Source organism: Malaclemys terrapin, chromosome 9, assembly GCF_027887155.1.
Source record: "Malaclemys terrapin pileata isolate rMalTer1 chromosome 9, rMalTer1.hap1, whole genome shotgun sequence".
NCBI lineage: Eukaryota > Metazoa > Chordata > Testudines > Emydidae > Malaclemys > Malaclemys terrapin.
The window spans coordinates 26022033-26049910 of record NC_071513.1 but is presented as its reverse complement, the minus strand read 5'-3'; the positions used below and the strand labels follow the sequence as shown (position 1 = coordinate 26049910).

At 53.2% G+C, this 27878-nt stretch overlaps 1 protein-coding gene across 5 annotated transcripts in view; it reads left to right on the top strand.

Moving 5' to 3' along the window:
- Positions 1-27180, top strand: part of LOC128843214 (phosphatidylinositol 3,4,5-trisphosphate 5-phosphatase 2-like) — a 30173-nt gene extending 2993 nt beyond the window's left edge. For 3 of the 5 annotated variants that reach the window (XM_054039844.1, XM_054039843.1, XM_054039845.1), the window contains exons 3-28: positions 4963-5026; positions 6248-6386; positions 6714-6867; positions 7336-7476; positions 8696-8783; positions 10830-10916; positions 12296-12403; positions 12961-13075; positions 13531-13637; positions 15010-15112; positions 15656-15852; positions 16842-16959; positions 17331-17427; positions 18026-18164; positions 18439-18538; positions 19333-19421; positions 20025-20106; positions 20240-20329; positions 20781-20897; positions 22249-22337; positions 22801-22888; positions 23615-23770; positions 24094-24169; positions 24501-25065; positions 25506-25624; positions 25945-27180. In XM_054039844.1, coding sequence (XP_053895819.1) covers positions 4963-5026; positions 6248-6386; positions 6714-6867; positions 7336-7476; positions 8696-8783; positions 10830-10916; positions 12296-12403; positions 12961-13075; positions 13531-13637; positions 15010-15112; positions 15656-15852; positions 16842-16959; positions 17331-17427; positions 18026-18164; positions 18439-18538; positions 19333-19421; positions 20025-20106; positions 20240-20329; positions 20781-20897; positions 22249-22337; positions 22801-22888; positions 23615-23770; positions 24094-24169; positions 24501-25065; positions 25506-25624; positions 25945-26077 — 3361 coding nt within the window. In that variant the 3' untranslated portion in view covers positions 26078-27180. The remainder of the gene's footprint in view (positions 1-4962; positions 5027-6247; positions 6387-6713; positions 6868-7335; positions 7477-8695; positions 8784-10829; positions 10917-12295; positions 12404-12960; positions 13076-13530; positions 13638-15009; positions 15113-15655; positions 15853-16841; positions 16960-17330; positions 17428-18025; positions 18165-18438; positions 18539-19332; positions 19422-20024; positions 20107-20239; positions 20330-20780; positions 20898-22248; positions 22338-22800; positions 22889-23614; positions 23771-24093; positions 24170-24500; positions 25066-25505; positions 25625-25944) is intronic. The other 2 variants (XM_054039846.1, XM_054039847.1) reach the window with 2 other exon arrangements.
- Positions 27181-27878: the final 698 nt, after the last annotated feature.

Below are 27878 nucleotides of genomic sequence, written 5' to 3'. Positions count from 1 at the left end.
CAAGGGCACAAAGTGAGACAGTGGTTGAGTTAGGTTTAGCCCCCTGGAGTCCCTGGTTCCTAACCCATGCTCCAACCCCTAGATCACAGTGCAGCTGTATCAATGGAATAAGCATGAGTCTTTCTAGTGGAAGTAACTACACAGCCTGACTGTAAGACAGTCCTGGCTACACTGGGAGCTATGTAGCCTGGGAACCCTCTTTTCTGAGAAGTGGGCAAATGAGATATACCTATCACCACCGGCCCTTCCCCATGCAAGGGAAAATCCTGTTTCTAAGGGGGCCTGGAGTGCAAGTGGCTTTGCCTGGTTTGTAAGCCAGCAGCCCTGCTCTGAGAACAGGATCTGTGAAATGTGGCTGCGGAGGCAGTGAATCTCGGGTGTGATTCTCCATTCACACCATGTTCAATTCATCAGTGTAAGGAGGAGCAGAATCAGGTCCTTAGACTCCAGAGCGCCTGCCCCAGCTGTGTCCCCATTCGTCCTAGCAGCGTCTGCCTCTGATGTGGGTGTCCAGCGGAGCCACTACGCACTGTGTGAGACTCCTGGACCCTGCTAGTGCTGTGAGTGAGGGAGTGAGTCACTCAGGCGGGTGCAATCCCCTCTCTGTAAAAACAAAGTCACCCCAAAACTCAGCAGCAGCCAGAGCACACAGTTAACTCTTTAGATTCCAGGGCACAGAGATCCTTTAAATGTCCATCCCTGGCATGGGAATGTGTTTGCTAAGTCCTCACCCAGGCGTGGCACTGCACAAAAAGGACAGGTCCCTGATGAGGACACTATGTGCAGGTAACTCAGAGTGGAGTTTTGATGGGGGCAGCCTATTCCGCCTATGCTCCACGTACTAGTAATCCCTCTATTCACTCTGTGCTCGGTGATCCCTGGTATCCAGACCCTACTAGTGCCCTGAAATCTAAAGTGGCACTCTGCTCTAAACATGCCTGTATACAAATGGCAAATGTGGAATCCCATGTTCATTGTATCTTAACTGCAGATCAAACTAGCTCCGTTTGGAAGTGAAAAGCTGTCGTTTTTTTTCTAGCAGCCAGCGCTGCAAACTCCCCTGGGATCGGAGAATTGCGCTGGGCTGGGCTCTTTCTGGCTTACCAGCAATAAGGTTCTGCAATTGGCTAGTTAGTTAAGAATTGTGTGGGTGATGCAGGAGCTACCACTGAGCCAGCTCCCTCTACTCTAGCTGCACTGGCTCCTGTAGGCTTTACAGGAGTAAAAGATTGTGAAAACCAATTTGTCCCTGAAGTCAGCAGATCTGACTCTGACATGCATGGTGCTCAGATCTGGTGAGTAAGGAGGAGCCATTTTTATACAGTCGCATTTCTGATCGTAACCACAATTTAAAATTTGCACTAGCAGACAGAGCAAGCTGTTCATGTGTGCAAGGACTGGAGTAGCAGGGACTAGGTAGGTCAGGGCTGAGTGCATTGGCAGATCTGTGTGGGAGCTCAGGGCTGGACTAGCCAGGGTGCTGCAACTCTGGATCAGAATGTAGTAGCAGGGCTCTGCACTGCATTTGGCTAGCCAGTGCTGTCCAATTGCTCGTATTCCTGAGGACAACATTGTATCAGATTTACCTAAACATGGTTTAAAGCCTTTGGCTGGAGATTGATTGCTGGGTGTGATCTGAGTGGACAGGAGTCCCTTTGTGGTGTCAGTGACTGAGCTGCCACAATGATCCCGACTCCCAGCCAAGTCACACGTCTGCATAACTCACTGAAAGCTCAGCTAGTAGTCAGGGTGCTGCAGGAATAAGATGCTGTTCCTTTAAGAGTCTTGGAAGGATGCCGTTCCATTTCCGATGATTTTCCTGGCCCAGACCATGGTACAAATTACAAACACATGGTCCTGAGGAGTGTGGGAGGCGCAGTGCATGCTGGGGATTTAACCAATGAGCTGCCCAGACCCCCCGAACTTGCAGGGGCTTAGATACTGCTAAGCACTTTTTCTCTCCAAAGCCCTTGCCTTGGCTCTGAGTAGCTGTGGGGTGTTTGGGCTCCCAGAGAAGGATGTCCTCTCACTAGCCCAGGTCTAGGCTGTCCTTTTGTAGGCAGTTTAATTCACACTTGAACAGGAGTGGCCACATGAGCTGCAGGAAGTCCGGCTCTTCAGCAAAACAACATGGGTCACTGTCTGCTGCCTCTGGCCTGGCTGTCATAGGGGTGCTTAGCCCTGCCCCCGACATGTCCAGAACCACATTTTCAACAATCAGAGTGGTAGCCGTGTTAGTCTGTATCAGCAAAAACAACGAGGAGTCCTTGTGGCACCATAGAGACTAACAAATTTATTTGGACATAAGCTTTTGTGAGCTAGAACCCACTTCATCAGATGCATGGAGTAGAAAATACAGTAGCAGGTATATATATACACAGGACATGAAAAGATGGGAGTTGCCTTACCAAGTCAGTCTAACGAGACAATTCAATTAACAGTAGAATACCAAGGGAGGAAAAAATCACTTTTATAGTGGTAATGAGGGTGGCCCATTTCAAACAGTTGACAAGAAGGTGTGAGTAACAGTAGGGGGAAATTAGTATGGTCAAATTAAGTTTTGTAATGACCCATCTACTCCCAGTCTTTATTCAGGCCTAATTTGATGGTGTCCGGTTTGCAAATTAATTCTAGGTCTGCAGTTTCACATTGGAGTCTGTTTTTGAAGTTTTTTTGTTGAAGAATTGCCACTTTTAAGTCTGTTATTGAGTGTTCAGGGAGATTGAAGCCCCTCCCTCTGTTTTTTGAACGCTGTAATTCCTGATGTCAGATTTGTGTCCATTTATTCTTTTGCGTAGAGACTGTCCGGTTTAGCCAATGTACATGGCAGAGGGGCATTGCTAGCATATGATGGCATATATCACATTGGTAGATGCGCAGGTCAATGAGCCCCTGATGGTGTGGCTGATGTGGTTAGGTCCTATGACGGTGTCCCTTGAATAGATATGTGGACAGAGTTGGCACAAGGGTTTGTTGCAGGGTTTGGTTCCTGGGTTAGTGTTTTTATTGTGTGGTGTGTAGTTGCTGGTGAGTATTTGCTTCAGGTTGGGGGCTGTCTGTAAGTGAGGACTGGCCTGTCTCCCAAGGTCTGTGAGAGTAAGGGATCATCCTTCCGGATAGATTGTAGATCTTTGATGATGCACTGGAGAGGTTTTAGTTGGGGGCTGTAGGTGACGGCTAGTGACATTCTGTTACTTTCTTTGTTGGGCCTGTCCTGTAGTAGATGACTTTTGGGTCCCTTCTGGCTCTGTCAATCTGTTTCTTCACTTCACCAGGTGGGTATAGTAGTTTTAAGAAAGCTTGATAGAGATCCTGTAGGTCAGGGGTTCTCAAAGACCCCTCAGGGGGTCGCAAGGTTATTACATGGGGGGTTGTGAGCTGTCAGTAGGGTGATCAGATGTCCCGATTTTATAGGGACAGTCCCGATTTTTGGGTCTTTTTCTTATATAGGCTCCTTTACCCCCCACTCCCGTCCCGATTTTTCACACTTGCTGTCTGGTCACCCTAGCTGTTAGCCTCCAACCCAAACCCTGCTTTGCATCCAACATTTATAATGGTGTTAAATATATAAAAAAGTGTTTTTAATTTATAAGGGGGGGTTTCACTCAGAGACTTCTTATGTGAAAGGGGTCACCAGTACAAAACTTTGAGAACTATTGCTGTAGGTGTTTGTCTCTGTCTGAAGGATTGGAGCAAATGCGGTTGTATCTTAGAGCTTACTACTGTTACTCACACTTACTGTTACTCACACCTTCTTGTCAACTGTTTGAAATGGGCCACCCTCATTACCACTACAAAAGTGATTTTTCATCCCTTGGTATTCTACTGTTAATTGAATTGTCTCGTTAGACTGACTTGGTAAGGCAACTCCCATCTTTTCATGTCCTGTGTATATATATACCTGCTCCTGTATTTTCCACTCCATGCATCTGATGAAGTGGGTTCTAGCCCACAAAAGCTTATGTCCAAATAAATTTGTTAGTCTCTAAGGTGCCACAAGGATTCCTCATTATTTTCAACAATGGCAGCTAATTTTAGGTGGCTCAGATTTTGGATACCCAAATTGAGACAGCTTGTGCATGAGCATCTACAGCTTCTGCTGATGCCAAATGGAGCTGCAGGGACTCAGCGCCTCTGAAAAATCAGGCCCACTGTACTTCAGCTGAGACCCAGAATTGGAAGCATCTGTAATCAGTGGCCTCTCCTGAAAACTTTGCCCATAAAGTCCTTTTGTACTTGGCCTGTCACTTGAGAAGGAGGGAGGGACATGTGTCACTCAAACCCTCCCTCACACACCAGGAGTGAGGGCTTGAGTCAGAACCAGTATCCAGCTGCAATGGCCTTGTAGGGGGTTCTTTGGCCAAACAAGGATGTTTATCCATGTGACAAGTTAGCTTCAGGCTTCAATGGGGGCAGGGCACCCGTCCATCAATGGGGTTCCCTGTTGTGTGGCCTGGGTTGGGGGCATTACTACAGCTTAGGGCCTATGGTGATATTTTTATTTCCAAGGTTAGAAGCTTAATTTCTCTGCTCCCTTTGTCCCAGGTACTAATTATGGGTAATGCTCTGAGAGCCAATTGGGCCCTTTATCACAGTGCTGGGGATCGTTGACTGCTGCTCCCAAATGGGAGAGAAACTTATGAGGTATTTGTTTTGTGGCCCCGTTGGGTAGGGACAGCACTCACATACACATGGTGAGAGACAGTCCCTGCCTCAGGGAGATTACAAGCTCCCCAGACAAGACAGAAGCTGGGAGAATGGGAGTATTATTGTCCCTCATTTCCCTGAGAACAACTGGTTTCCAGATTCATCCAGATATAGCTGAGCTCATGGGTGCTGCTGTGATCCCTCCCTGCCTTCCTAATAGGCTAAAGGCTCCTCCCACCATCACTGGCCCCACCTGACTGTTAGACCTACAAGGGTGGAAATCTGGTGTTGATACCTTGTTCTGTTTCCTCCTAGGTTCCAGAGACACGTGCACACCTATAGGATCCTGCCCGATGAGGAGGGGCTGCTATCTGTGCAGGTGGGTGGAGTGGGGTCCACTGGCTGCAGGTGGGAAGGAGGCAGCTATAGCAGAGATGCCCAATCACTAGTATTGCTGTCCCTTGAATCTCTCTCCTTCGGGTATATTTAAGGCACCTCTCTCCATGGCCTCTAGGTGTGGAGATCCCCTGTTGGCTGTGTGATTTGGGGTTTGCACAGGAAGCAGATGTGGAAGGGCCCTGCCTTCACTCTCTACTCTGCAGTTGCAAACGGGAGGGACACAGCACTGGCAGCATCTGGGGATGGGACTAGGGGGTATATGTGCCTCCCTTCCTGCTGGGAGCCACAAGCTAGCACTGTGGTTTCCTTTCAGCGTAAGAACCTGCAGTGCTCAGAGCCCACAGGATGTGTTTCCTTTGCACAGACGCAGTGCGTCACAGCCTCACTCATCTCTGGTACGGCCTTGCGCTCAGCAACAGCCTGGGAATGCAGCTCGCTGGCCGCTCCATGCTGATGTTGCATGCCTGCATTAGACGTTACTGTCATAACTGGGGTGGCTCTAGAGAGACATCTATTCCTCCCCATTTCCTTTCTGACCCATCTTCAGTTTCTGCTGGATACAGGATTTTTGTTCACTTCCTGTCCTAAACTGCTGTGTGGGATTGGGTGACAGCTCTCAGAAAACAGTGATCACATCCCATCCCAGAGGTGTTCCCTTTTATAGCCCTGCACGGTTCCACCCACTCAGATCAGACCTTGGCTCTTAGCATGTCCCCACTTCTCCCCTTATTTGTGCCAGTGGCACCAGCCTCCCTGCCTCTTTGGGTCTTCCTCCCATTCCCATCTGTCTAATGGCTGCCAGGTTGCCCCCTTGTGTGTGGAATCATCTCCCTGTCCCAGAGCCCCCATCCTCTCCTCACTCAAATCTCTCCTAAAGAGCGATGCCCATGAACAATGACCCACATTAGGCAAACTCCCTCTCTCCCCAGCACGATGTCAGGGCAGAGGAGAGAAATCTAAGGCTGTTTAATGTTCTAAGTGAGCGCCCTCCCCAGCTCCCCTGGGTCTTGTGGAGTGTAAGTTCCTTGGGATGGGACCGGTCTTCCATTGTACCCTGAGCCAAGTCAGGCTCATTAGCTGCATGTAACAGAGAAATATTGTATGTTTCGAATCCTTCCTGGGCTGGCTGCAGGATGCCGTGGGTATCCAGAGTCTGGGGTGGGACGTGCCAGAGCAACAGCCATTCTTCTTCTTCCCTTAGACCATCCAGGGCATCCAAGCCAAATGCTTCCGCACCCTGACTGATCTAATAGGGGCCTACCAGCAGCCCAACAATGGCCTGGTGATCCCACTGCTCTACCCTGTGAACAGAGCAAGAGAGCCAGTGGATGAGGACTCTGGTGAGTCTGGAGGGACTGGGGGGTGCGTGTGTGGTGAGGGGAGCATTTGGGGGGCTGGATGAAGCCATGGGCTAGGAAAGGAAATGAAATGGGGGATGTGGAGGGTGCAGATCGGCCATTCAGCTCCCCAAGAGAGTGAATTATAGTCTCCCCAGCACCTAATTGTGCCTGGGGGTCATGGCTTAAATGGGGTGTAACATTCCACTCACCCCACGCCCCCTTGACCCAGCAAGGATGCTGGACACAATGGGGAGATCAGGGGTGGGCTTGGGGGAGGAGAAACTGGTTACTTCTCTCTCTTAAGATGCTGTGCCTTTGTGTTTGCAGATGGTGAAGATGGCAGAGCCAGCCACCCTCCAAGCTTGGTGCCTCACAGTGGGAACATCGCGGGCAGCACCAGTGGGTGGGTTACCGCTCAGCCAAACAAGGCCCAGATATCTCAGCAGCTGCAGCTGAGGCTGCAGGAGCAGGTTCACAGCAGGTACTGCCTGGCACTTCCACACCTCACAGAGCAGGTAGCAAGCCCTATATTTTGGGATGTCCAGAGGCTGCTGGAGTGAGTTACCAGTGCACGTGTGAGGAGAGCTTCCCTTCCTGCTCTGGAGAGTGGAAACTGTCCCATTGGGAAGGGCGAGGCCACAGCAGTGAGGGGGGGAATTGGACAGCTTGATTAAAGGACACAGTGGGAGCTGTACCTCTAGCACCTGCCTTTGCCCACAGGTGGCACTAGAACACCCCTTCTCACCCAACCCCACATGGTGAGAGTGAGATTGGAGAGCTCGGGGTGACTGGCAGCCAGCCCTGTCTTTTCCCTGAGGTCTGCAATATCCGCTGACTTTCCCCATCGTGGTGCCAGCGGCAGTACCTGCATCAGCACAACCTGGGGCAGGTAGCTGGGGCTCTCAATAAGAAATTCACTCACACACTCACACATCCCCACCTGTTGCAGCCCGGCCAGCGATTTCATGGGATTCATGGCTGAGTACCTCAGCCACCACTTACAGCTTGACCTGGAGGCCCTGAGGAATGGAAACCTGCAGCTGAAACACCTGAGCACAGCCTTAGTGACTGCCTGCCGTGGGCTGCACAGGTGAGCAGTGGAGGGAAAGGAAGTGGGTTGGGGATAGACTCATCTTAGTCAGAGGCAGAAAAGCCCCATGAGGTCCCAGGGCTGGGTTGTTCTTTCCTGTCTGTTCTCTAGAGACAGGACGTCAGGTTTCTCTAGAGACAGGACATCTGTCTCATATCCGGCCCTCTCAGTCCTTCCTCTGGGCATCTTATCTGTGCTGGGTACAGATGCTATCTGCTACTTTAAACGCTGGCAGGCTGTTCTCTGCTGGGTAAAATTGGCATCTGCTGCTTTGAATACCTTCCCCTAGGGGGTCTCGTATGTGCTGGGTACAGATGGCACCTGCTGCTTTGCCCTTTTAGTTTGGCTCTGTGTCCTGCAGCCGGTGAGAAATGTGTGCATTTCTTCTTGTGTGGGTGCTGGGGGAGTGTGGTTCGCTGAGCTCATCCACAAGACGAGAAATCCCTACCCCGAAGGTCTCATGCTGTTCCTTTGCTTGGTCTCAGCCCTAATTACAGCCCCTTTCCCACTCCCCCTCAGTGGCTGCATCCTTCAGATTCAAGTGCCTAAACAGCAGCTGTGTTAGCAAGTAACTGCAAAGCACGCCCACTTCGCAGAGCTGAGTCCCCCTGCAACAAGGCTTTAAATCTGGAGGCCCTGGCAAGATGCCACAGCCAGGCCTCAGCTACCTCTGGAGACTGGAAGGCTCAGGGCAGCAGGGGTTCCAGCTCAGACATTAGCGGCCTGAGGCTGCTGAACTAGCCTCCTGCACCACTTCCCTGAGCCCTGCAAACCAGGAAAGGGCACGTCTGTAATCCAGCCCTCAGCAGCCTCCTCATTTTGAGTCAGCTGCAGGGCACTGTGATGGGGTTTCTTAGGCAGTTACTGTCCCTGTTGGGACTCTGGGAGGGGCCTGATACCAACCCCCCCTGAGCTTTGTGGAGTCTTAGGCCCAGCCCTGCTTAGACTCCTCCGGCACTGAAAGTGTCTCTGGTTTGCTGCACTCTCTGGTGGGAAGGACCTGCTCCTGGCACTGAGGTGTCAGGTGGCACCACCTGATGGCAGTCCCCACCAGTAAGACAGAGGGGCCTGATGTGGGATTGCTGCCCCCAGCCCGGCTTCTCTGAATGGATGTGATTGGTGGCTTATCAGGACCTGGGATAGGACCAGCAGGGGTGTCCTGGTGAATGGCTCCTCGGACCACACAGAGCTTCCCCACTCAGTGCTCTTCTCTCTGCAGTGAGATTGACTTCACGCTGGCTGGTTTAGAGACTCTGGCCAAAGTGTTTGACCCTCCAGCTTCCCCTCGGAGCCCCGTAAGAGAGCAGGTGAGCCCTCCCCTTCCCCAAAGTGCTGGCCCAGGGCAGGGAGCCTCATGGTAGGCGACAGCACGTCTCTGCATCTGAGCCTGGCCTGGAGGGGGAAGTTGGTCATGGGGGATTTCATTGTTCGGGTTTGGTTTTCCTGCATATCTGCACCCATAGAGGGCACCATGCTCCTTTCCTGGAGCGAGGCCGAGCCAGCTGCCTATGTTCATGAACCAAGTGCTAAAGCTCAAATCCAGAGGGAGTTCAGATGCAGCAGGCTAGATGCTACAGTGAAGGTTGGAAATTGCAATGCAGGGACCTGGGAGAGGAAGAATACTTCAGTGATGGGGCAGGTCAGGGATCTGGTCTGGGACACCTCAGCTGGACTGACCCAGAGCATGTTGATGAGGTTTAACAAGGACAAGTGCAGAGTCCTGCACTTAGGAAGGAAGAATCCCATGCACGGCTACAGGCTGGGGACCGACTGGCTAAGCAGCAGTTCTGCAGAAAAGGACCTGGGGATTACAGTGAATGAGAAGCTGGATATGGGTCAGCAGTGCCCCCTTGTTGCCAAGAAGGCCAATGGCATATTGGGCTGTATTAGTAGGAGCATTGCCATCAGATCAAGGGAAGTGATTATTCCCCTCTATTCGGCACTGGTGAGGCCACACCTGGAGTATTGTATCCAGTTTTGGTCCCCCCCAGTACAGAAGGGATGTGGACAAATTGGAGAGAGTCCAGTGGAGGGCAACGAAAATGATTAGGGGGCTGGGGCACATGACTTATGAGGAAAGGCTGAGGGAACTCGGGTTATTTAGTCTGCAGAAGAGAAGAGTGAGGGGACTGGACTCGATGACCTATCGAGGTCCCTTCCAGTCCTATGAATCTATGAATCTATGGGATTTGATAGCAGCCTTCAACTACCTGAAGGGGGGGGTCCAAAGAGGATGGAGCTAGGCTGTTCTCAGTGGTGGCAGATGACAGAACAAAGAAGCAATGCTCTCAAGTTGCAGTGCGGGAGGTCTAGGTTGGATATTAGGAAACGCTATTTCACTAGGAGGGTGGTGAAGCACTGGAATGGGTTATCTAGGAAGGTGGTGGAATCTCCATCCTTAGAGGTTTTTAAAGCCCAGCTTGACAAAGCCCTGGCTGGGATGATTTAGGTGGTGTTGGTCCTGCTTTGAGCAGGGGGTTGGACTAGATGGCCTCCTGAGGTCTCTTCCAGCCCTAATATTCTATGATTCTAAGATCTGCCTGGGGGTGAAGACCTGTGTCCTGAGCCAAAGCCCCCCATGCTGTTCCAGCCCCAGCCTGCCCTCACTGCTCTGCCTGTGCGCCTCAGTCCTGCTCCGCAGCTCCCTGCACAGACCTACGCACAAAGGTGCTAATTGTGCTAAACTGTGTGTGCATGTTTTAGTTCCATAGAGAAGTGTCTCCAGACCTTCCCAACTCCTTGCTAGTGACCCAAAGTGTAGTTAATAACCATTAGCGTAGGGTGACCAGATGTCCCGATTTTATAGGGACAGTCCCAATATTTGGGGCTTTTTCCTATATAGCCTATTACCCCTCACCCCATCCCAATTTTTCACACTTGCTGTCTGGTCACCCTACATTAGAGAGCCTTTTTTTTTTTTTTTTTTAAGTTTGGCAAATAGTAAATTTTCTGAAAAAATGCATTTGTGGGGCACCAAAACTATTCAGAAATTCAGCAAATAGTTTAGGCTGAGAATACCTAAAATTAAAAGTTTCAGAAATGTCAAAATAGTTAAAAAAAAAATCTCAATTCACATCAACCTCCAAAATGCTTTGTTTGACCCAAGCAACATGTTTTTGTGTTTTAATAAGAAAAAAAAAATCAGTTTTGACTCAATGATTTTTTCCAGATTTTTCAGTTTAGCTACCAAACTTGGGGGGAGAAAAACAGTTATTCATGCAGCTCTAATCTCCATAGGTACTGAAGTGACCCTGGAAACTCACCAAGGTTTCTGGACATGTCCACTACAGTTTAATCTGTCATTGCTGCTTTAAGAGCACCAGGTATCAGAATTTGTCTCTCTTTCTGTTCAGGGTCTCTTGGCCAGCGATCCAGACCTTGAACTGCTCCTCAGCAAGATCTCCACTGTCAACCACCTGCTCTCCTCTCTAGAGAAAAAGGTGCCTAGTGGGTTTGTAATCTCAGCACACATCGCTAGGGCTTGGGACCATTCCTCTGCAAAGAAGCCCAGGGGTACAAGTTTGCCACACTGCAGCCATGGCACATAAACAGTGCATTTGCCATGGATTAAGCTACAAAAAGAAGGCAAAGAAAGCAGAAGTTAGAATTCCATTAAATATAGGCAGGTTTAGAATTTAAGATCCTAGAAGAAGTCAACTTAAATTACAAGAATTATAGCAAAAACCTCTGAAGAAATACCCCTTTATAAATTCCCCCATGAAGGGTAGAAGAGCTACTAATTGCAACCTTTACTAATGTCCCCTAGCTCTCCAGACTAGAATAAGCTCCTTAAACTTGAGCAAACTCCCAGGATAAATTAAAACTCCCAGACAGAGCAAGTTTCTATGAGGTTGAGCTCCCAGACATTAGAGACCACTTCAGGAAGGGCACAGGCCTCTCATTAAATTGGAGGAAAAGGAATTCCTTCCACCTGGAGCATGCTTTATAGTTCCTTAGTCCCACCCCTAACAGGTTCTAGCCAATCAGCCTTCTCCACCTTACTCACAACACACATTACCAATTTAACACTTTCACAAACCAACCTCTGCCTCTGGGTCTCCATGCTCTTTGTGCTGGCCCACTGGGTCACCTGGTTCCCAATTCCTGCTCACTTTTGCTGAGATCCCTGAGGTTTCTATCACAAGCAGTGTGACATTGCCCTCCTGTGGGACAGCCATGAGGGACAGATCTGTGTCATTGCTTCCTTCCTAGAGCAGGGCATTGTGATTTGTAGCCAAGCCATTGCTCTGGATGCCTCCATGGCGAAGCTGACAGAGTCTGTGTATGGCTCTCTCAAACATGAGCTGTTCACCTTGTCCCCTCCCTGGGTGATTGGAGCGCTGGGCGGGAGGGAGCACATTCTGCTGACTGTTGCCTGGGTTCTTCACACTGATGGCTCCAGCACTGCCTAGTCAATACATGCCAGATAGTGCCAATAGCTGATGGGTAAATTCAGGCACCAAAAGAGGAGGTGACTGATTGCAAGCAAGTCAGTGGCAGGGCCAGAAACAGAACCCAGGGCTCCAGTCTTCCCCTCTGACTAGTAGATGGTGTTGCCTTCACTTTAATCTGTGTAGACACAGAGAAAACAGCATGTGGTACCTCATCAGGACCCAATTCCAAAGTTCCCCCTGTCACTTGTTGTGCTTAGCAGGAAGCCCCATCCATGCCCTGCAGTCAGCAACATGTTAGAATCTCCTGCTCCCACTAGACCCTAGTTCGCCTGCTGGAAAGGCAGCTGGATTTGAACCCTCTCCCTTGTACAGCTGGTCTCTCTGTGTCTCTCAACACCTGCCTGTCTCTGACTCCTTCTCTGTAGGTGCTGAAGACACTGCAGGAGACAGTGACCAAGCACAAACTGGCTCTTCCCAGTGTGGCTGTGGCGCACCCCCCTGCTGCCAAGCCCATGGCTGTGCAGAACTTTGAGGTAAGAGAGGTGCTTAGGTGTGGCGAGCTTCACTGCACTGCTCCCTTCAGGGGCTTTGATGGGGCCTTTCCCAGCACAGGCAGAGACTAGAGTGGGTATGATTAGCTTGGGCCCTACATAATGTGGGGCCTGCAGCTTGTGGGCCAGCTGGGCAGTGGGATTGTAGGCGAGTCAACATGGGGTGTGATTTCCCCTTCAGACAGATGAGAAAGCCAATCTGGGGGGAGGGGCAGGAAGTCTGTGGGGCTGCCCTTCTCCTATTCTCCAATGGACAGCGGGAGCTAGCATGAGAAGAGCTGGTTTATACCTGCCACAATAAATTGGGGTTCAGACACAGGGTGTGGAGGAAGCCAGCCTCCATGCAGCTACAGCACCTGCCTAGTGAGCTCAGCGGGGTGCCATGCGAGCAGTGCCCCTCCAGGAGAGGGGTAGCCCCCGGCCCAAATGTATGTGCCAGGGAGATACAGAGATAAAGGGGCATACATTCCCTGCTCCTGCCCTCAGTTGCACCCAACCTAGTTGCACCTGCCTCAATAACCTAGTTCCTTGTGCTGCAGGTGAAAGTGGGCAAAACACAGAGGGCTTCCCTGACAGTGGACGTGGAGTCTGGGACAATGGCCATCACAAAGAGGGGCTGCAGCTCTCCAGAGGAGACCATCTCTCAGGACAAAAGTAGGGGAAACCCCTTCAGTCCATTGACTTGGAGTAGGCCTTGGAAGGTTGTTGAGTAATTGGCCCATTGTTGAAGTAGACCCCTGGGAGAAGCAGCAGTGAGAGGTCAAGAATACTCTGTGGTGCACAAATGGAACATGACCACCACTAGGCTTCCTGGCTGAAGCCAGGCCGATGGGCTCCTTCACCCAGGGTAATCTGCTGAACAGTTATCCCAAGGATGGGAGGGATAAGCCAGATCCTACTGGATGCACACAGGAGCCCCGCTTGGTGAGCTCAGTGCTGGCTGCCTTCCTGCAGCGTGACATCCTGGGGGAGTGAGGGGCAGCCGTATCCACACCCCTCTGTGTCATGCTGAGAGGCAGCAGCAGTGCCCTTCCTTAGGGGTGTATTGGCTGTGCTTTTGGGGGTTGTGCCATTCTGTGTCTCACTGTTGCTGGTGTGGCTGTCTTCAGTCTTGCAGCTGATTAAATACCAGAGCATGCAGAGCAAAGTGAGGCTAGTGTATGACAGAGACCAGCACAGAAGCCTGACCAGGGACTTCATCTTCCAGAACGCACGGGTAAGGGATCCTCCCAAGGTCTGGGCTCCCACCAGCTTCACTGCAGCAAAAGACTAGGGCCAGGCCTCAGACCACGGGGCTGTATTTGCCCCCGGTGCAGACTAGCCCTGTTTGTGGGCTGGCATCCAGGCTCTCTCTGCCTGGCCTCTGAGAATTGCCTGGTAGGAAACCCACTTATGCTCTGCTGTATGTAGGCAATGAGGGGATGTTGGCGTGGAAAGCGCAGGGGCCTGAGAGCAAGCTCTTTGAGTGACACATGGGGGGTATTCTGTTCGCCCCCAAAGGGATCATTGAAAAGGTGGGTGAGGGCTTCCCCTCAGCACCCAGGAGGTGGAACGTGCAGAGAGGGGAACATGAAACCAGAGAGGGGAACAAGGGGCTTCAGCCCATCTTCCGAGCCTGATGCTCATGTGGCTGTGCAACACTGCCCTCTGCTGGTGTGGGAGAGACCTCTCAGGCACCACTGTTTCCATCTCTGGTGTGAGTTGGCAGAGCTGGCCCTTAGCTTACTGGTATCCAGTAGAGAGGGGGCCAGTATCCTGAATCCCTGTTTGTTTGCTTTGCCCTGTGTGTTTACAGGTGGCTGATGAACATGGCACTTATATGCATCACCTAGATACTATGCTGGGAGGTGCACTGAAGAGAGCTAATCACAGACTAACCCTAGACTCTGAACTATTCAGCAAGGAGGCTTGGCCTGTGAGGCTGCAGTGTGCTCCATTGCTTTCTGCTGGAGCATGGGGCCTCCTCTCCCTCTACTCCTTAGCTGGCAGGAGCCTAGAGATTTGTGATCCCTGAGGTTTATTATTATAGTGTGCCCGAACTCCAGTGTACTAGGCACTGTACCACACAACATGAAAAGACATTACCTGCGCCAAAGAGTTCACATTAAGTTAAGACAAGAGATGACAGGTGGATGCGGATAGACAGATGGGGGAGAACTAGGACACAATGAGACAATACTGGTCAGCACAACTGACAGTGGTCTTGCCACACCAACAGCCCAACCATTGTCAAATTTTATTCTCATTGCCTCTTTCCATGATGCCCATGTGAGCTTGACTGTGGTCCTGGAGGCCCTTCCTCCTGTGCTCTTCTTCTAAGAAGTGGGTCGTAGGACAATTACATCCATTGATCATCACTAGACATGGGGGTTACAGCTAAAAGCAGGATTGTCCACCACTATGAGGCTTTAGGGATGCTCCAGAGTAATACAGATGAGCCCTGCACTGAAGACTGGTAGTTAACATTGACCACCACCAGTCTGCAGCTCTGTGGGGACAGGCCTGTGGCTCAGCTTAGATGCCGTGTTCTCTTGAACTCTGCCTTCTGTGTCAGGACCCAAGCAGATAGTCGTGTTCTTCTCTTGCAGAAGCGAGAGGCCTTTTGCCAACTGCTGCAGCTCATGAAGATCCAGCATTCCAACCTGGATGAGCCAGACCTCATTTCTGTGTATGTTGGGACGTGGAACATGGGTAAGGAGTAAGGACAGGTCAGAGACCTCCAGCGTGACCACGGGTTCTTGTCGTGAATCCAGGGATAGTTCTGGAATTGAAATCTCTGCAGATTTCCAAAGGGAGCCATGCCCAGGAGTTCTGAGATTCTTATTGAGTCCTGGTGAGGTGAGAAGGTTGGAGAAGCCCTCGCCCTCAGGCCTTACCTGGGCTTGTCTGCACTATGGTGGGTCAATATCACGATGCACCTGCCACATCTTGTATTTTTGCTGAGTAAATAGAGCTGCTGATATATGGTCAGTGGTGGTGGGACATGTCAGCGAACCTCAGAAACAAGCTGTCTTTTGGCTGGACTCAAGAGCTGCCATGGTACTTTCCATCCTTGACAGGGGACCTATTAGACCACCCCAGGTCCTGGCACAGAATGAGAGGTAACCAAATCCCACTTCATCCAGCGTGGTTCCAATTTATGGACATGATATTCCACCAATGTGCTTGGGTTGGTGCAGGCGTGGGGAGGCAATGAAATGTAGCAATCTGATCCCATCTCTCCTTTCCCTCCAGGCAGCGCTCCACCCCCCAGGTCCATGGCTTCATGGCTGACATCAAGGGGGTTGGGACGGACTCAGGATGAGACCACAGCTGGCATCCCGCATGACATCTATGTTATTGGCACCCAGGAGAACTCGCTGGGGGACCGCGAATGGGTGGAGTTCCTGCGAGCCTCTCTGAAGACCTTGATGTCCATAGATTTCCGAGTGGTATGGGCCCAGGCCACCCCATTCACGCAATGCTGAGGGAGGGACAGTGCCCACGTCCCTAGTATCCCCTGTCCCTGTTGACTCTCCTTACCTTACCTGCCCTCTCTGGCTTTGTAAGGAGTGGTGCCTGCCAGCACTCACTCAGTTAAGAGTCTATTGGAAAGACTTACCTTCATCCAACTATTATTGGAAGTAGATCGCTCAGCAACAAATTGTCCTTGGGCTGTTACACCCATAACCAACTGCCTAAGATAAAGCCAGAGGGATCCAACAGATCACCACCAGAGCCCTTGACAAGCAGGAAAGATGCCCTCCCCAAGCCTGTTGTTGAGACCTGGTGCTCAGACACTTTGGTGGCTTGTTTGACCCCACTTTTCTGCTTCCTTCACCATCCCCCTTTCCATCTGTTGGCTGAAGGATTGGAGAACAGTTCAGGGACCCACAGATGCTTCCAGTGGGAGATGGGGAAGCTGAGATCATCCTCTCACCTGTGTCCTCTTCTCTCTGTCTCATGGCCCTGGGTTCTCTCTCCCTCTCTCCCCATTGGGAGAGTAATTTCTACAGTTGAATTGAATTCTCTCTTAGCCATCCTCCTTGGTGCCTGCCTAGGCAGGACACGTTCTCTCATCTGTGTGGTGCCATTTTCCAGGCTGTGGCCTCTGAAGCCAGGGCCTTGTGGCACGGATGGCCATGGTCATGCCCAGAGAGCTGGGAAGCAGGCCTGAGAAATCTCCCCACAGCCTGAGCTCAAGCAGGTCTTGCCCACAGCCCAGGAGGGAGCTAATGGAGTCTTGTCCAGGCCAGACCCAGCAAACCCAAACCTGACATTGGGCCCAGGGAGAGGGTGTTTGTACACAAGACTTCAGGGATACCTGGCCCAGCTGCTGGAGGGTTGCCTATTGCAGTGTGATTTCTAGAAGAGGACAGTGTGTTCTCATTCCCCTATTCTTGCTTGGGGTGGTCTCACTCCCTCCCCAATCTCATTGCAGGTTGCCTTACAGTGCCTCTGGAGCATCAAGATTGTGGTGCTGGTGAAACCAGAGCACGAATGCCGGATCAGCCATGTGAACACGTCAAGTGTGAAAACAGGAATTGCAAACACACTAGGTACAGCAGAAGGGGAAGGGCATCTGGGGGCTGGAGTGGGAGGAGAGGAGGGGAAAACACTGGGGGGCAGGGGAGTGCTTGAAGAGCCATGTTGGGGTGGGAGGAGGGACATGTTCCAGGGCCATATCTGGGGAAGGGGCAGAGGAATGGTCTGGGGTCTGTATATGGATCAGGAGGAGGGGAGCTGGGGAGTACTCTGTGGGTTATATCTTGGGCATAGGGGAGTGCTCTGGGCGCCATACCAGGGAGTGAGGAGGTCTCAGGTCCCAGTGGGGATCAGAGCATACGGGGACAGCCAGGTCCTGTGAGGAGCCCCCGGCAAGGGGAACACACAGGGCTGAGGGCTGACTGGGCCTGGTGTGTTTCCTCAGGTAACAAAGGGGCTGTGGGCGTCTCTTTCCTTTTCAATGGGACGTCGTTTGGTTTTGTGAACTGCCACCTGGCCTCGGGGAGTGAGAAGACACACAGGTGATTGGCGGGCTGCTTCCTGACCCCCGTGCCTGCATGAGACCCTCAGGGGGCTGGGGATGCTAGCACAGCTGCCCCATAGCCAGTGCATCACCTCCTGCATTGACTAGCTACTTCCTGGTCTTTCCTCTGTCTCAGACACAGTCAGCCTTCATCTCAGCCACCCTGCCATGGCCATACAGCCTGGATACTGGGCTGGACATGCTCACCCAACGACTGCTCTCTTCCAACTGGCTGGGGTAGATGTGTGCAGGGCTGGGACTCTGTCCAGCCTACTGCAGGGCTGGGGAGAGGCCAAGGTGTTGGCTTGAAGGAGCTGGGGTTAGTGTCACTTTGATCACTGTCAAATTGGAAAGTGGGGGCTGGGAATCTGTGAGGACAGGGAGAGGGGGCCTTGTGGGGGGCAGGTAGGTGTCAGGGTGAGATGGGTCCCAGGTTGATTTGTGGGGCAATGGGATGCTGGGGGGATTTGTGGAGGCAGGTAGGGGTCAGGGTGGGATCTGTGGAGGCAAGTGGGGTTCTGCGGATTTGCAGGGCAATGGAGTCCTGGGGGATTTCCCTGATTTTCTCTGCCTTGTGCCACCCTCATCCGGTGCAGGCGGAACCAGAACTACAGTGACATTCTGCGCTCTCTGGTCCTGGGTGACAAGAGACTCAGCAGCTTCGACCTAACCCTGCGCTTCACCCACCTCTTCTGGTTTGGAGACCTCAATTACCGCCTTGATATGGAAGTCCAGGTAGGACACTGGTCCCATCTGTGCCCAGGGTTGCTGCTGAGCTCCACAAAGCTGCTCTCGAGAATAGGCCACCTGTGGGAACACTCTTGGGGCAGGCAGCTCAGTCCCTCCTCCCAGCCCAGCCCCAAAGGCTTGCAGGGGATGGGTGTGGAATGTGAACACGGACTCATTGTCTTCTCTGAGGACTCCTGTGGTGGGATCCCATGCTGGGGGAAGAGTACAGGAAAGCCCTGCAAATCCTAGTGCTTATGGACCTTTCTCTCTTCCCTCTCAGGATATCTTAGCTCATGTGAACAAAAAGGAGTTTGAGGCCCTGCTGGCCGTGGACCAGCTCACCCTGGAGCGGGAGAAGAACAAGGTGTTCCTGCGATTTAGTGAGTGGGATGGGGACAGATGGGGAGCCCACACTGCCCTCCCAGAGCACCGCCTGCCTGTCTGCTGCCTCACCCCCAGCAAGGCTCCCGTATACCATGCCCCCATCGCCACCTCCTGCACTCACAGTTCAACAGTGCTTTAAGGCAGGACAAGCTCTACAACTGCTGCCAAAATGTGCAGGAGAGACAGGAGCCTCCAGGTCTCCAACAGCAGCAGATACAGCACAGCCAGGATGGGGCTTTGCCCTGTGGTTGGGGTTTTACCCCTGCCATGATGCAGATAACAGCTATGGGCCAATGAGCTTCGCTACACCCCCCACACCCAGACACCACAGATTCACCCATCCAAACCATCACTCTGTCCCCTAGCCCAGCCATAAACAGTCTAGTGTCACTCCCAGCCAGGGCTGTGCTACATAGTGTCTAAATGTGCTAGAAACCTTGATGTGCACAAAAGAAACGCAGCCTCAGGTGGTAAGCTCAGTGAGGTAGTTGGCTCAGCTTAGTCCCCAGGGGATGTTTGTACACAGTTCCCTGTGCTGAGGAGAGGCCCTGGGCTGGATAGCAGAGGGGCTACAGGCCAGGATGGAAGTGCTTTGGCAGAGCAAGAGCAGGGATAAAGTTCAGGGCTGAGAGGAAATGGTAGATCTGTGTGTGTCAGTGGAGGAGAAGGAAGTCTTTCTAGTCTGACAGAATAATCTGGCTGGGTTTCTCTGACCCTGCCATCGGCTCTGCGGGCAGTGTCTGCCTGGCGCAGTCTCGCCTCCATGTCTTCCTGTTTGTTCCATTTCCAGGTGAGGAAGACATCTCCTTCCCCCCCACATACCGATATGAACGGGGCTCCCGGGACAGCTATGTCTGGCAGAAGTTCAAAACCACAGGGGTGAGTGTCTGGCCCCGAGAGGAAGGGACTGGGATCTGGCCAGGGCTCCCATGAGGGACTGTCCCAGGTGAGGTGCTCCATGGCACTACCTGGCTGGGAGAGGGAATAGGACTGGGCCAGCAGGCTCAATTCTGTCTTCCAGTTAAGTTGCACTCAGGGTAGGGGTGAAGACACAGTGGCTTTGAGCCACCGCTATTCTCAGGCTGGGTCTCTGAAGCTCCTCTGGCTTGTGCTGGCTGCCTGTGGCCATAAGGGAATAGCTGGACCAAGGAAGTCTAGAGCGAGGCAATGGCGGGCTGGGGTTAGGGCTCGAGAGCTCCTGGCTCCCAGCCCTGTATTCAGCCCACACTGCCTCATCCTACACTCCCTGCCTCTCTCACACTGTGATCTGTGCTGTCACTGAACAGTGAGCAGCGGGGGACCCCACGCCTTCAGTGACACTGGGATGATCAGTACCCTGCCCTTGGGAACAAACAGGATGGTAACCTCCCTAGTTCAGCTGGGAGGGGAGATGTGCTGGGAGTGTGGGAGGCTGCAGGGAAATCCAGGCAGCTCAAACCAGGCTCAGCCATGCACCTAAAGCTTCTTTGCTCTTGGTTGCAGGTGAGAATCAACGTTCCCTCCTGGTGTGATCGCATCCTATGGAAGTCACGCCCTGAGACTCACGTGCTCTGTAACTCGTATGGTGAGTGTGGAGCCCCGGGGGCTGCTTGGGAGCACAAAGGCCATTAGTCTGGCACCTCCAAGGCCCAGCCTGGAACAGGTGCATGGAACAGTGGGTTTCTGTGGCAGACGGGGCTCCCTCTTGGGTGTTTCAGGCTGCACTGATGACATTGTGACCAGTGACCACTCGCCCGTCTTTGCCACGTTTGAGGTGGGAGTGACGTCTCAGTTCGTGCCTAGGAAAGGTAAGGAGGCTGCCCCCATTGGCCACTGGACAGGGTGGGGAGGGCCTGCTCCCCTGGTGGATCTAGGGCAGGAGTGCTGCAGTCCTAGCCCCGTATGTGCTGAGTAGGGGTTCTGCCATCACTTCCAAACAGCAGTGTTCTCAGGGCCAACACATGTCGCCACAGGGCTACCAGCCAGCAGTGCTGGTTAGCATTGTTAGTGGGGAGATGAACAGATCAGTCTTTGCCTGGGGAATAGGATCCAGGGAACTCATTTTGCTGACCCCGCAGACAGACCTGAGCTATGACTGACCCCTCCCTGCTACCTTTGGGGTAGTAGCAATCTGACACCCTGCCCAGGTCCTCAAGGGGTCATATCAGCCAGCACGAGAACAGCCCATCTGAGGGGTCAGATCTGGCGACAGGGTGGGGCCCCTTCAGCATACACTGATTGGCCATTCTGTGCTGGCAGCTCCTGGCTCCAGCCCCGAGTCCCTGGCCTGCATCGAGTGGGACAGCATCGAGGTGATTGTGAAAACAGCCAGCCGCAGCAAGTGCTACATTGAGTTCCATTCCTACTGCCTGGAAGGTGAGCGCTGCCTGGGCATCTCTACTGGCCACATGCCAAGCCTGTCTAGCACCTGGAAAGGAGACCAGCAAGGAAAACCTAGTGCTGCAGGGAGCAGCACAGGTGACTTTCCTCACCGAGTCCTTGCTGACCCCAATGCCCCAGTGCAGTGCTAAGGGGCGCTGTGCTGCAGAGGGCTCCTCGGAAGGGGGTGCTGTCCCCAGAATCAGTACTGAGCTCAGGGCCCAGGCTGCTGTTTTTCAAGTGAGATGGAAAGCCAAGCTTCTGGCCTTTTGTGCTCATTGCATATCCCAGGACATTTTGTGTAAGGATTGAGGTATATCGCTGGTGTCACACTTGGGTTAGATTGTGACAACCTCTAGTTTCACTAGGATTAGGCCTCTTCTAAACTTCCTGTCCTAAATGGTTGTGCACTGTTGCTGTGCGTGGTATAAGCAGCTGCTACATCTCACCTCAGAGGTGGCTGCATTTCAGCAGTGGGTGATGTCATCTCCGTGCAGTCTGTTCATGTGTTGGGATTCTTTTTCTGGGGGCAATGGGGCTGGCACCTCTATCTCAATGGGAGGGAGGAATAGCTCAGTGGTTTGAGCATTGGCCTGCTAAACCCAGGGTTGGGAGTTCAATCCTTGAGGGGGCCACTTAGGGATCTGGGGCAAAATCAGTACTTGGTCCTGCTAGTGAAGGCAGGGGGCTGGACTCAATGACCTTGCAAGGTCCCTTCCAGTTCTAGGAGATAGGATATCTCCATTAATTTAATGACAAACAACTGGGATTTGTCCTGGGTTGAGTTCACCCCCCTTCCCCATCGCAATGTGGTTGGTGCCTAGGAGAGGTTGGAGCTGGCAGGGAAGAGGAGGGAGGCTCATACCCAGGTGGAGAGAGAGGTGGGTAAGTTGGCAGCAGGCAGGGCCGGCTTTAGGAAGTGCGGGGCCCGATTCAAACAGTTTTGACAGGGCCCCGGCAGGGATGACAAAAGAAAAAAAACACATAAAAAACCACATGGGGCTTGTACTCAACAGGCGGCACTCCTAGTCTTTGGCGGTGGGTCCTTCACTCGCTCCGGGTCTTTGGCGGCAGTGAAGGACGTGCTGCCGAAGATGCGGAGCGAGTGAAGGACCCGCCGCCGAAGTGCCACCGGAGTGCCGCCAGGTGAGTAAAAATTAAAAAGGAGCCTCTAGCCAGGGAAGGGATTCTCGGCCACTTGCCCCACCCCGGCAGCCCTGCCACTGGGCGCAGGGCCCTCTTAGGCGTGGGGCCCGATTCGGGGGAATTGGTGGAATTGGCCTAAAGCCGGCCCTGACAGCAGGACACAGCTTTGCTCTTGTAATTCTCTCTCTTGATTTCTTGCCAGAGTCTCAGCGGAGTGGGGAGAACAGCTCCCAGAGCAGCGACATCCCGGGCTTCCTCAAACTCAGCTGGTCAGCTAAACAGCTGCCAGTGGTAAGCACAGTGGGGTGGGGGGGGTGCAGGCTGGTGGGTATGTGCATGGGCAGGGGCTGGCACAACAAAGGGGAGGCAAGTGAGAAGGACATAGGCAGACTATAAGGAGTGACAGCCTGTAGACTTTGTTAGACTCCCTGGCTCCTCCACCCCTTCTCTGGTCCTGACTTCCCACCCCACTGGCTCTGAAACACACCCCCATCCCCTGTTTCCCTGGCATACCCATCCCTCTCCCTCTGCCCTGACTCCCTGGTGCTCCCTTTCCCTGGCTGATCTCCTGAGCAAGTTCTTTTGCACACAGAGTGAACCCAGTGGTGAGCACTGGGGCTTTAGCCCTTGTACTATAGGACAGTGGGGTCACTGTGATGTCTCTGTACCTAAGCCCAGCGCTCAGGTCCCATGGCTGTGTGGCTGGATTGGCGGTTTGCCGACCTTCTGAGAGTTGTTGTCTCTCCCTGTGCAGCTGAGCCCAATCCTGTCGGACCTGGAGTACCTGCTGGACCAGCACCTGCTCCTCAGCATCAAGGGCATGGACAGTTGCGAGTCATATGGTGTGTGTCCAACACCTCCTCTGGAAAGGGGGAGTGTTAGGGAGTGGCCAGGATGGCACATGAACCCCACAGAGGGCTAAGGTGATTTCTACAGGGCTCCTGTATCCTGGAGCAGCCCAGAGCAGGAGATCAGGGGGATCAGGGTGAGCACCTACATTAGTGAAGGGTCCAAGTCCCCCTGTGGCTTCACCTGCTCCCTCCTGAACCAGGGAGCAAGAGACTAGACCCAGGGGCAGCAGCCAAGTCTTCTCCCAGCAGTGCAGGGCACTGTCCTTCAGCCCCTGCTGCCCCTGGGACTCAGGGGGAGGACCTGGGGCCTGTAGATAGTGCAGGGCCCTGACCACCAGAGCAGGCCCAGAAAGGAGAGGCTGGTGCCTCACTGAAGACATGTGCTGTAGCCTGAATGTGGTGACCATGGAGACTGAGTCTTGTCTCCCTCAGGAGAAAATGGTTTCTCCAAGCTACTGGGAAACTAGAGGCACATCTGGAGTTTTGGCAGGACAGGCTACCCCCACCCCCCATGGACACTAGCTCTATGTATATGAACAACTCCATGTTCCTGGTGGGTGTCACATTGTGGTGTGGCATCCGCCAGTCCCTGGTGCTAGTACTTTTCCATGGGAACGTGAGAGTGTGGGAGGAGGAGGATGCTAGCTGCTGTCGGTGGGTGCCTGAGTGACCATGGGGTGCCCCGCCCTCTGAGGTGATGCTGTGCTCTCTGGGCAGGTGAGTGCTGCATTGCCATGAGATCTATGATTGGCAGCCTGGCCCAGCAGTTTGAGACTTTCCTCTTCCACCGGGGTGAAGAAACGGGCTCCATGCGTGGCTGGATGAAGGTCCGAGTCCCCAAGGACAGGCGGAGCACACGCGAGAGGCTCTACGGTAATACAGCCATGCCACTGAACTGCTGTTGCTTCAGAAATATGGGCTCCAGTTCCCTGCTTGGGGACCAGGGAAAACCCAGAGTAGCTATGGGGAGCTCCCCTGCAGCCATCTCTTCTGCCCCAGGAGGCACCAGTACAGGACAGGCCTGGAATAAGTGGGAGTTCCCCTGCTGCCGTTCCTTGTGCTCCCTTCCCTCTAGAGCTCCCAGCTGGGAGAGGCTGGTACTGGAGCAGCTGGGAGTTCCCACCATTTGGGCTAACAGTTCAGTCGAAACACTTTGCTGCATTCCCATTAACCTTTACAGTCTTTGTTCTCTGCAGAGTGGATCAGCTTTGAGACCGACGAGACGGAGTCTGACTTCCCGACCCTCTCCAAGCCAACTCTGCGCGCTGTCAGGTAACTGCCAGCATGCCGCACCTTGGCCATTAATCTGCTAGGACACTTAGTGCTGCCAGTCCAGGGCTCGTGATGGGAGTTGTTTGGTTTGGTTTCCAAATGAGGGCGCACTCTGAGTGGGTGAAATAGCTGCTTGTCTGTTTGTCTTCTAGGATTGTCGGTCCATCTGCCCCACAGTGCCATGGTTGTCTCTCTGTCGCAGTGTTGGGATGTCTGTCAGTTTGTCTCTGCCAGGAACTGGGGTTGGGTTTGTCCCAGAGTGCTGGGATTATCTATCTGTTGGAGTTGTTTTTCTGGGCAAAAACACCCACTCGACTGTTGTGTGTTTCAGGAGCCGGCCCCTCAGCCTCCCGGATGCAGCCAGCAGTTACACCAATCCAGCCTATTTCATATTTGAGGGGGTCCCCAACACCTGGGCACAGTGTCCCAGCCTGTCTGAGCCTCCTTACAGTCCGGCCAGTGACACGCAGGCTGACAGGCACCCGGGCCATTCTCCATGCCGCAGGCTGCAGAGCCTGACAGGAGCACAAGCCTACTCCTCCTCCAAGGAACAGCTACAGAGAAGCCCCCACTACCCTGTGTCCGAGACCACCTCCTGTGGGCACCAGCTCAGCCTCTCTCAGATTGGGAGGCACAAGAGGCCCAAGTCAGCCATTCTGACGAGAGATCCGCAGACATCAGGTGATTGTTCCCTCACTGCCCTGCACATGGCCTGGTGCCTCAGTGATGTGGACACAGAGCCCCCCAAGAGAGGAAGCTGCCTGGGCCCCAGCCAGCCAGAGGGCCGGAAGAACCTGCTGCGCCACACCCGCAGTGCACTGGAGCCACCACAGCAGAGCTGCTGGGAGGGGGCAAGGTCCCAGCGGGACACTCGCCGACTCAACCGTGCCGGAGAGGTATGTCCTGGGCAACCCACACTGGAAAGCACCAGCTGCCTTATGTGCCAGGGAGACATGATGCACCAAGACAAGACACTCCCAAGCCTGGCGAGGGCTTCGTGTTGGCCTTGAAGGAGCTCCAGGTGTAGGGAGGGTGTTAATGCACAAGTCTCTGGAGACCTATGTGTAAATGTGTTGATTGGGCATCAGCGAGCTTGGGGGTCTCCCATCCTAGTTCTCTTGTCCACACTGGGCACCACAGTCAGTCTGGCTCAGGGAAGGCCTGGGGCTGGAACAGCAGGTCACAAGGGAGGCACCTTAGCAGAGCTGTGATGGGGGATGAGCAGGGATAGAAGAGGACTGGATTCAGGAGACTCAGCAGAGCTGGGGCTAGAGTCGTTGCTTTGTAGTCCCCTGGCGTGACGCTGTTGGGCCATATCCTGGTTCTTCTTTCCTAGTGGCCCTGTGGCAGTGGTGATCACCCCCGGAGCGTTGGCAGGTGGCTGAGTCGCTTGGGCCTGGAACAGTATGAGGCGGGGCTGTATGAAAATGGCTGGGATGATCTGGAGTTCTTCAGGTATCGTAAGGATAGTGGTGTGTGAGGGCTCATTGGCTCATGTGTACCACTGTGCCTTACTGGAATAACACAGTCCAGCTCGTGTGCCCCACGGACATCCTGCAAGAGCTCTGAGTTCAGCGTGGGGCAGGAGGAGAGTTGGGGCCTCCTAGCTGAGCCCTGGATGCAGAGCGCAGGGCAGAGACTAAGGGGAGATGACCTCTGGAGTCCCATGGTCCTTCCGTGTCCAATAGTCATAGGTGGTTGAGTCCCCTTCCTACCTGCCTTGTATTGCATTGCTGGCTTCTCCCTCAGTTGCTCTCCCTCTCTCCCTTGTCTAGAAATATCACTGACCAGGACCTGCTGGATGCTGGCGTGCTGAGCCCCACTCATCGGAAGCTCATCCAAGCCAAGCTCCATGAGAGCAGCCCCAGGAGCCTGCAGCAGGGACCCAGTCTGAAACCAAACCCATAATGAATCTGGCATTCAGACTCCTCTGTGCCTTTTTAATCTCCTCTGGACAGCTGCCTGGTGCAGGAGGTGGAGCGCTGCTGAAGATGTTCTGTCCCTGGGACAGGGCCAAGATCTGGGGTCACTGAGCTAAGCCTCTGGATTGGAAATATCCCCCTTGCTGCCTTCCTTTGCAACCTTCACTGTCACTCTGATGTCATCGTGCATAATCTCCCCTGGCGGTAGCTTCAGAAATGCCTTGTGCGTCTGGCTGAGGCTCTGCCAAAGGCCTGGACCCAAAAGGACATTTAGCCTTGTGGTGAAACTGGCCACAACCCCAAACTGTCTAGCCGGGTTCCATGGAGGGGTGACTGGGAATTCAGAGTAGCCAGAACGTAACAGGGGAGCCCCAGCAGCTACTGAGACTCCAGCACTAACTTTTCTTCCTTCCCTTTTTGAGCCACAGAAAGGGCCTGACTTCTCCTCTGGTGGGCATGGATCCTAATGCTGAGCCTTGTTCCACTTACACCCAGCATAGAGGCATGATACAGTCTGAGTTAGGGGAGGTGGGAGCAACAGTCCATGTGGCCACATCGCACTGGAGCTGAGACTTTCCTTGTTGAGTCTGATACAGCTGATGTGGGTGGTGAGTCTACAACCTGGGCTGGCTGGGTACCTCTCCCAGTCTCTGCCCACACAGGTGCTGGACACCTGATGTGCGTTGTAGCTTGGTCACAAGGGCTTGATTTCGATAGGGTCTGAACTGAACCTTAAAACATCACATGGAGGACAGAGTCCCAGCGCTGCAGCATCATGGGGCCTCCAAGTGCGTCACAGGGGAGAACACTCTAGTCTAATGCACTTATTATGTATGGACAACAGCTTCTCCGAGTCCAGCCACCCTTGGGGGCAGAGACTTGGTCCCTCTGTGGGAGAACAAGGCTGCTTGCTCTGCCCCTTAGATGGCAGCTAGATGTTTGCAGAGCACCCCACATCCTCCTGCCATGTGCCTTCAATCACACTGTGTTTAGCTGCAGTTGCCACATGGAGTTTTTATAGGCTCCATATTGCTGGTTTCTCGTGAGATACACTTTCTGTTTCAATTAACAATAAAATCCCAAAGCTGCGAGGAAGCTCAACATCTAGTCCACTTTCTGGTTTCTCTGGTTTCTGGAGTCTCCTCCGTTGGAGGTTTTTAAGGCCTGGCTTGACAAAGCCCTGGCTGGGATGATTTAGTTGGGAATTGGTCCTGCTTTGAGCAGGGGGTTGGACTAGATGACCTCTTGAGGTCCCTTCCAACCCTGATATTCTATGATTCTATGATTCTATGACCCTGTGGTGACAGGATGAAGTCGGTGCTTGAGGCAGGAAAAGGGTGATAGTGCTGGCTAAAACCAGGCAAATTATGAACAAGGCTGGTTGAAGCTTTTCCCTCCAGCGAGCTCTAGCAACACATCCATCCCAGCCCTGACCTGCAGCCCTCCTGCTAGTCCTGGTCTTCCCACAGAGCTCTGCCTATGCCCCTCCAGCCCGAGCAACAACACCCAAACCTTTCCTAATCAGAGCCAAGTGTTGGCTGGTGACAGACATGGCGGGGAGAGGTGCTTGTGAGTCTGTGTCACACACACTGGAGAAGGCTGTCCTGGAGGAGCTTGTGTGCACAGGTGATGTATGTGCCCCCCCACACACCCACACCCTCTGCTATTGTGACTTTGCTGTCTGGGAGGAAACACTGGGTCCATTTGCTGCTGGTGCTTTCTGTCCCAACAGGTTATTTCCTGTTCCCAGCATGGAGCAATCTGTTTCTTAATATTAGAGCAGTCCA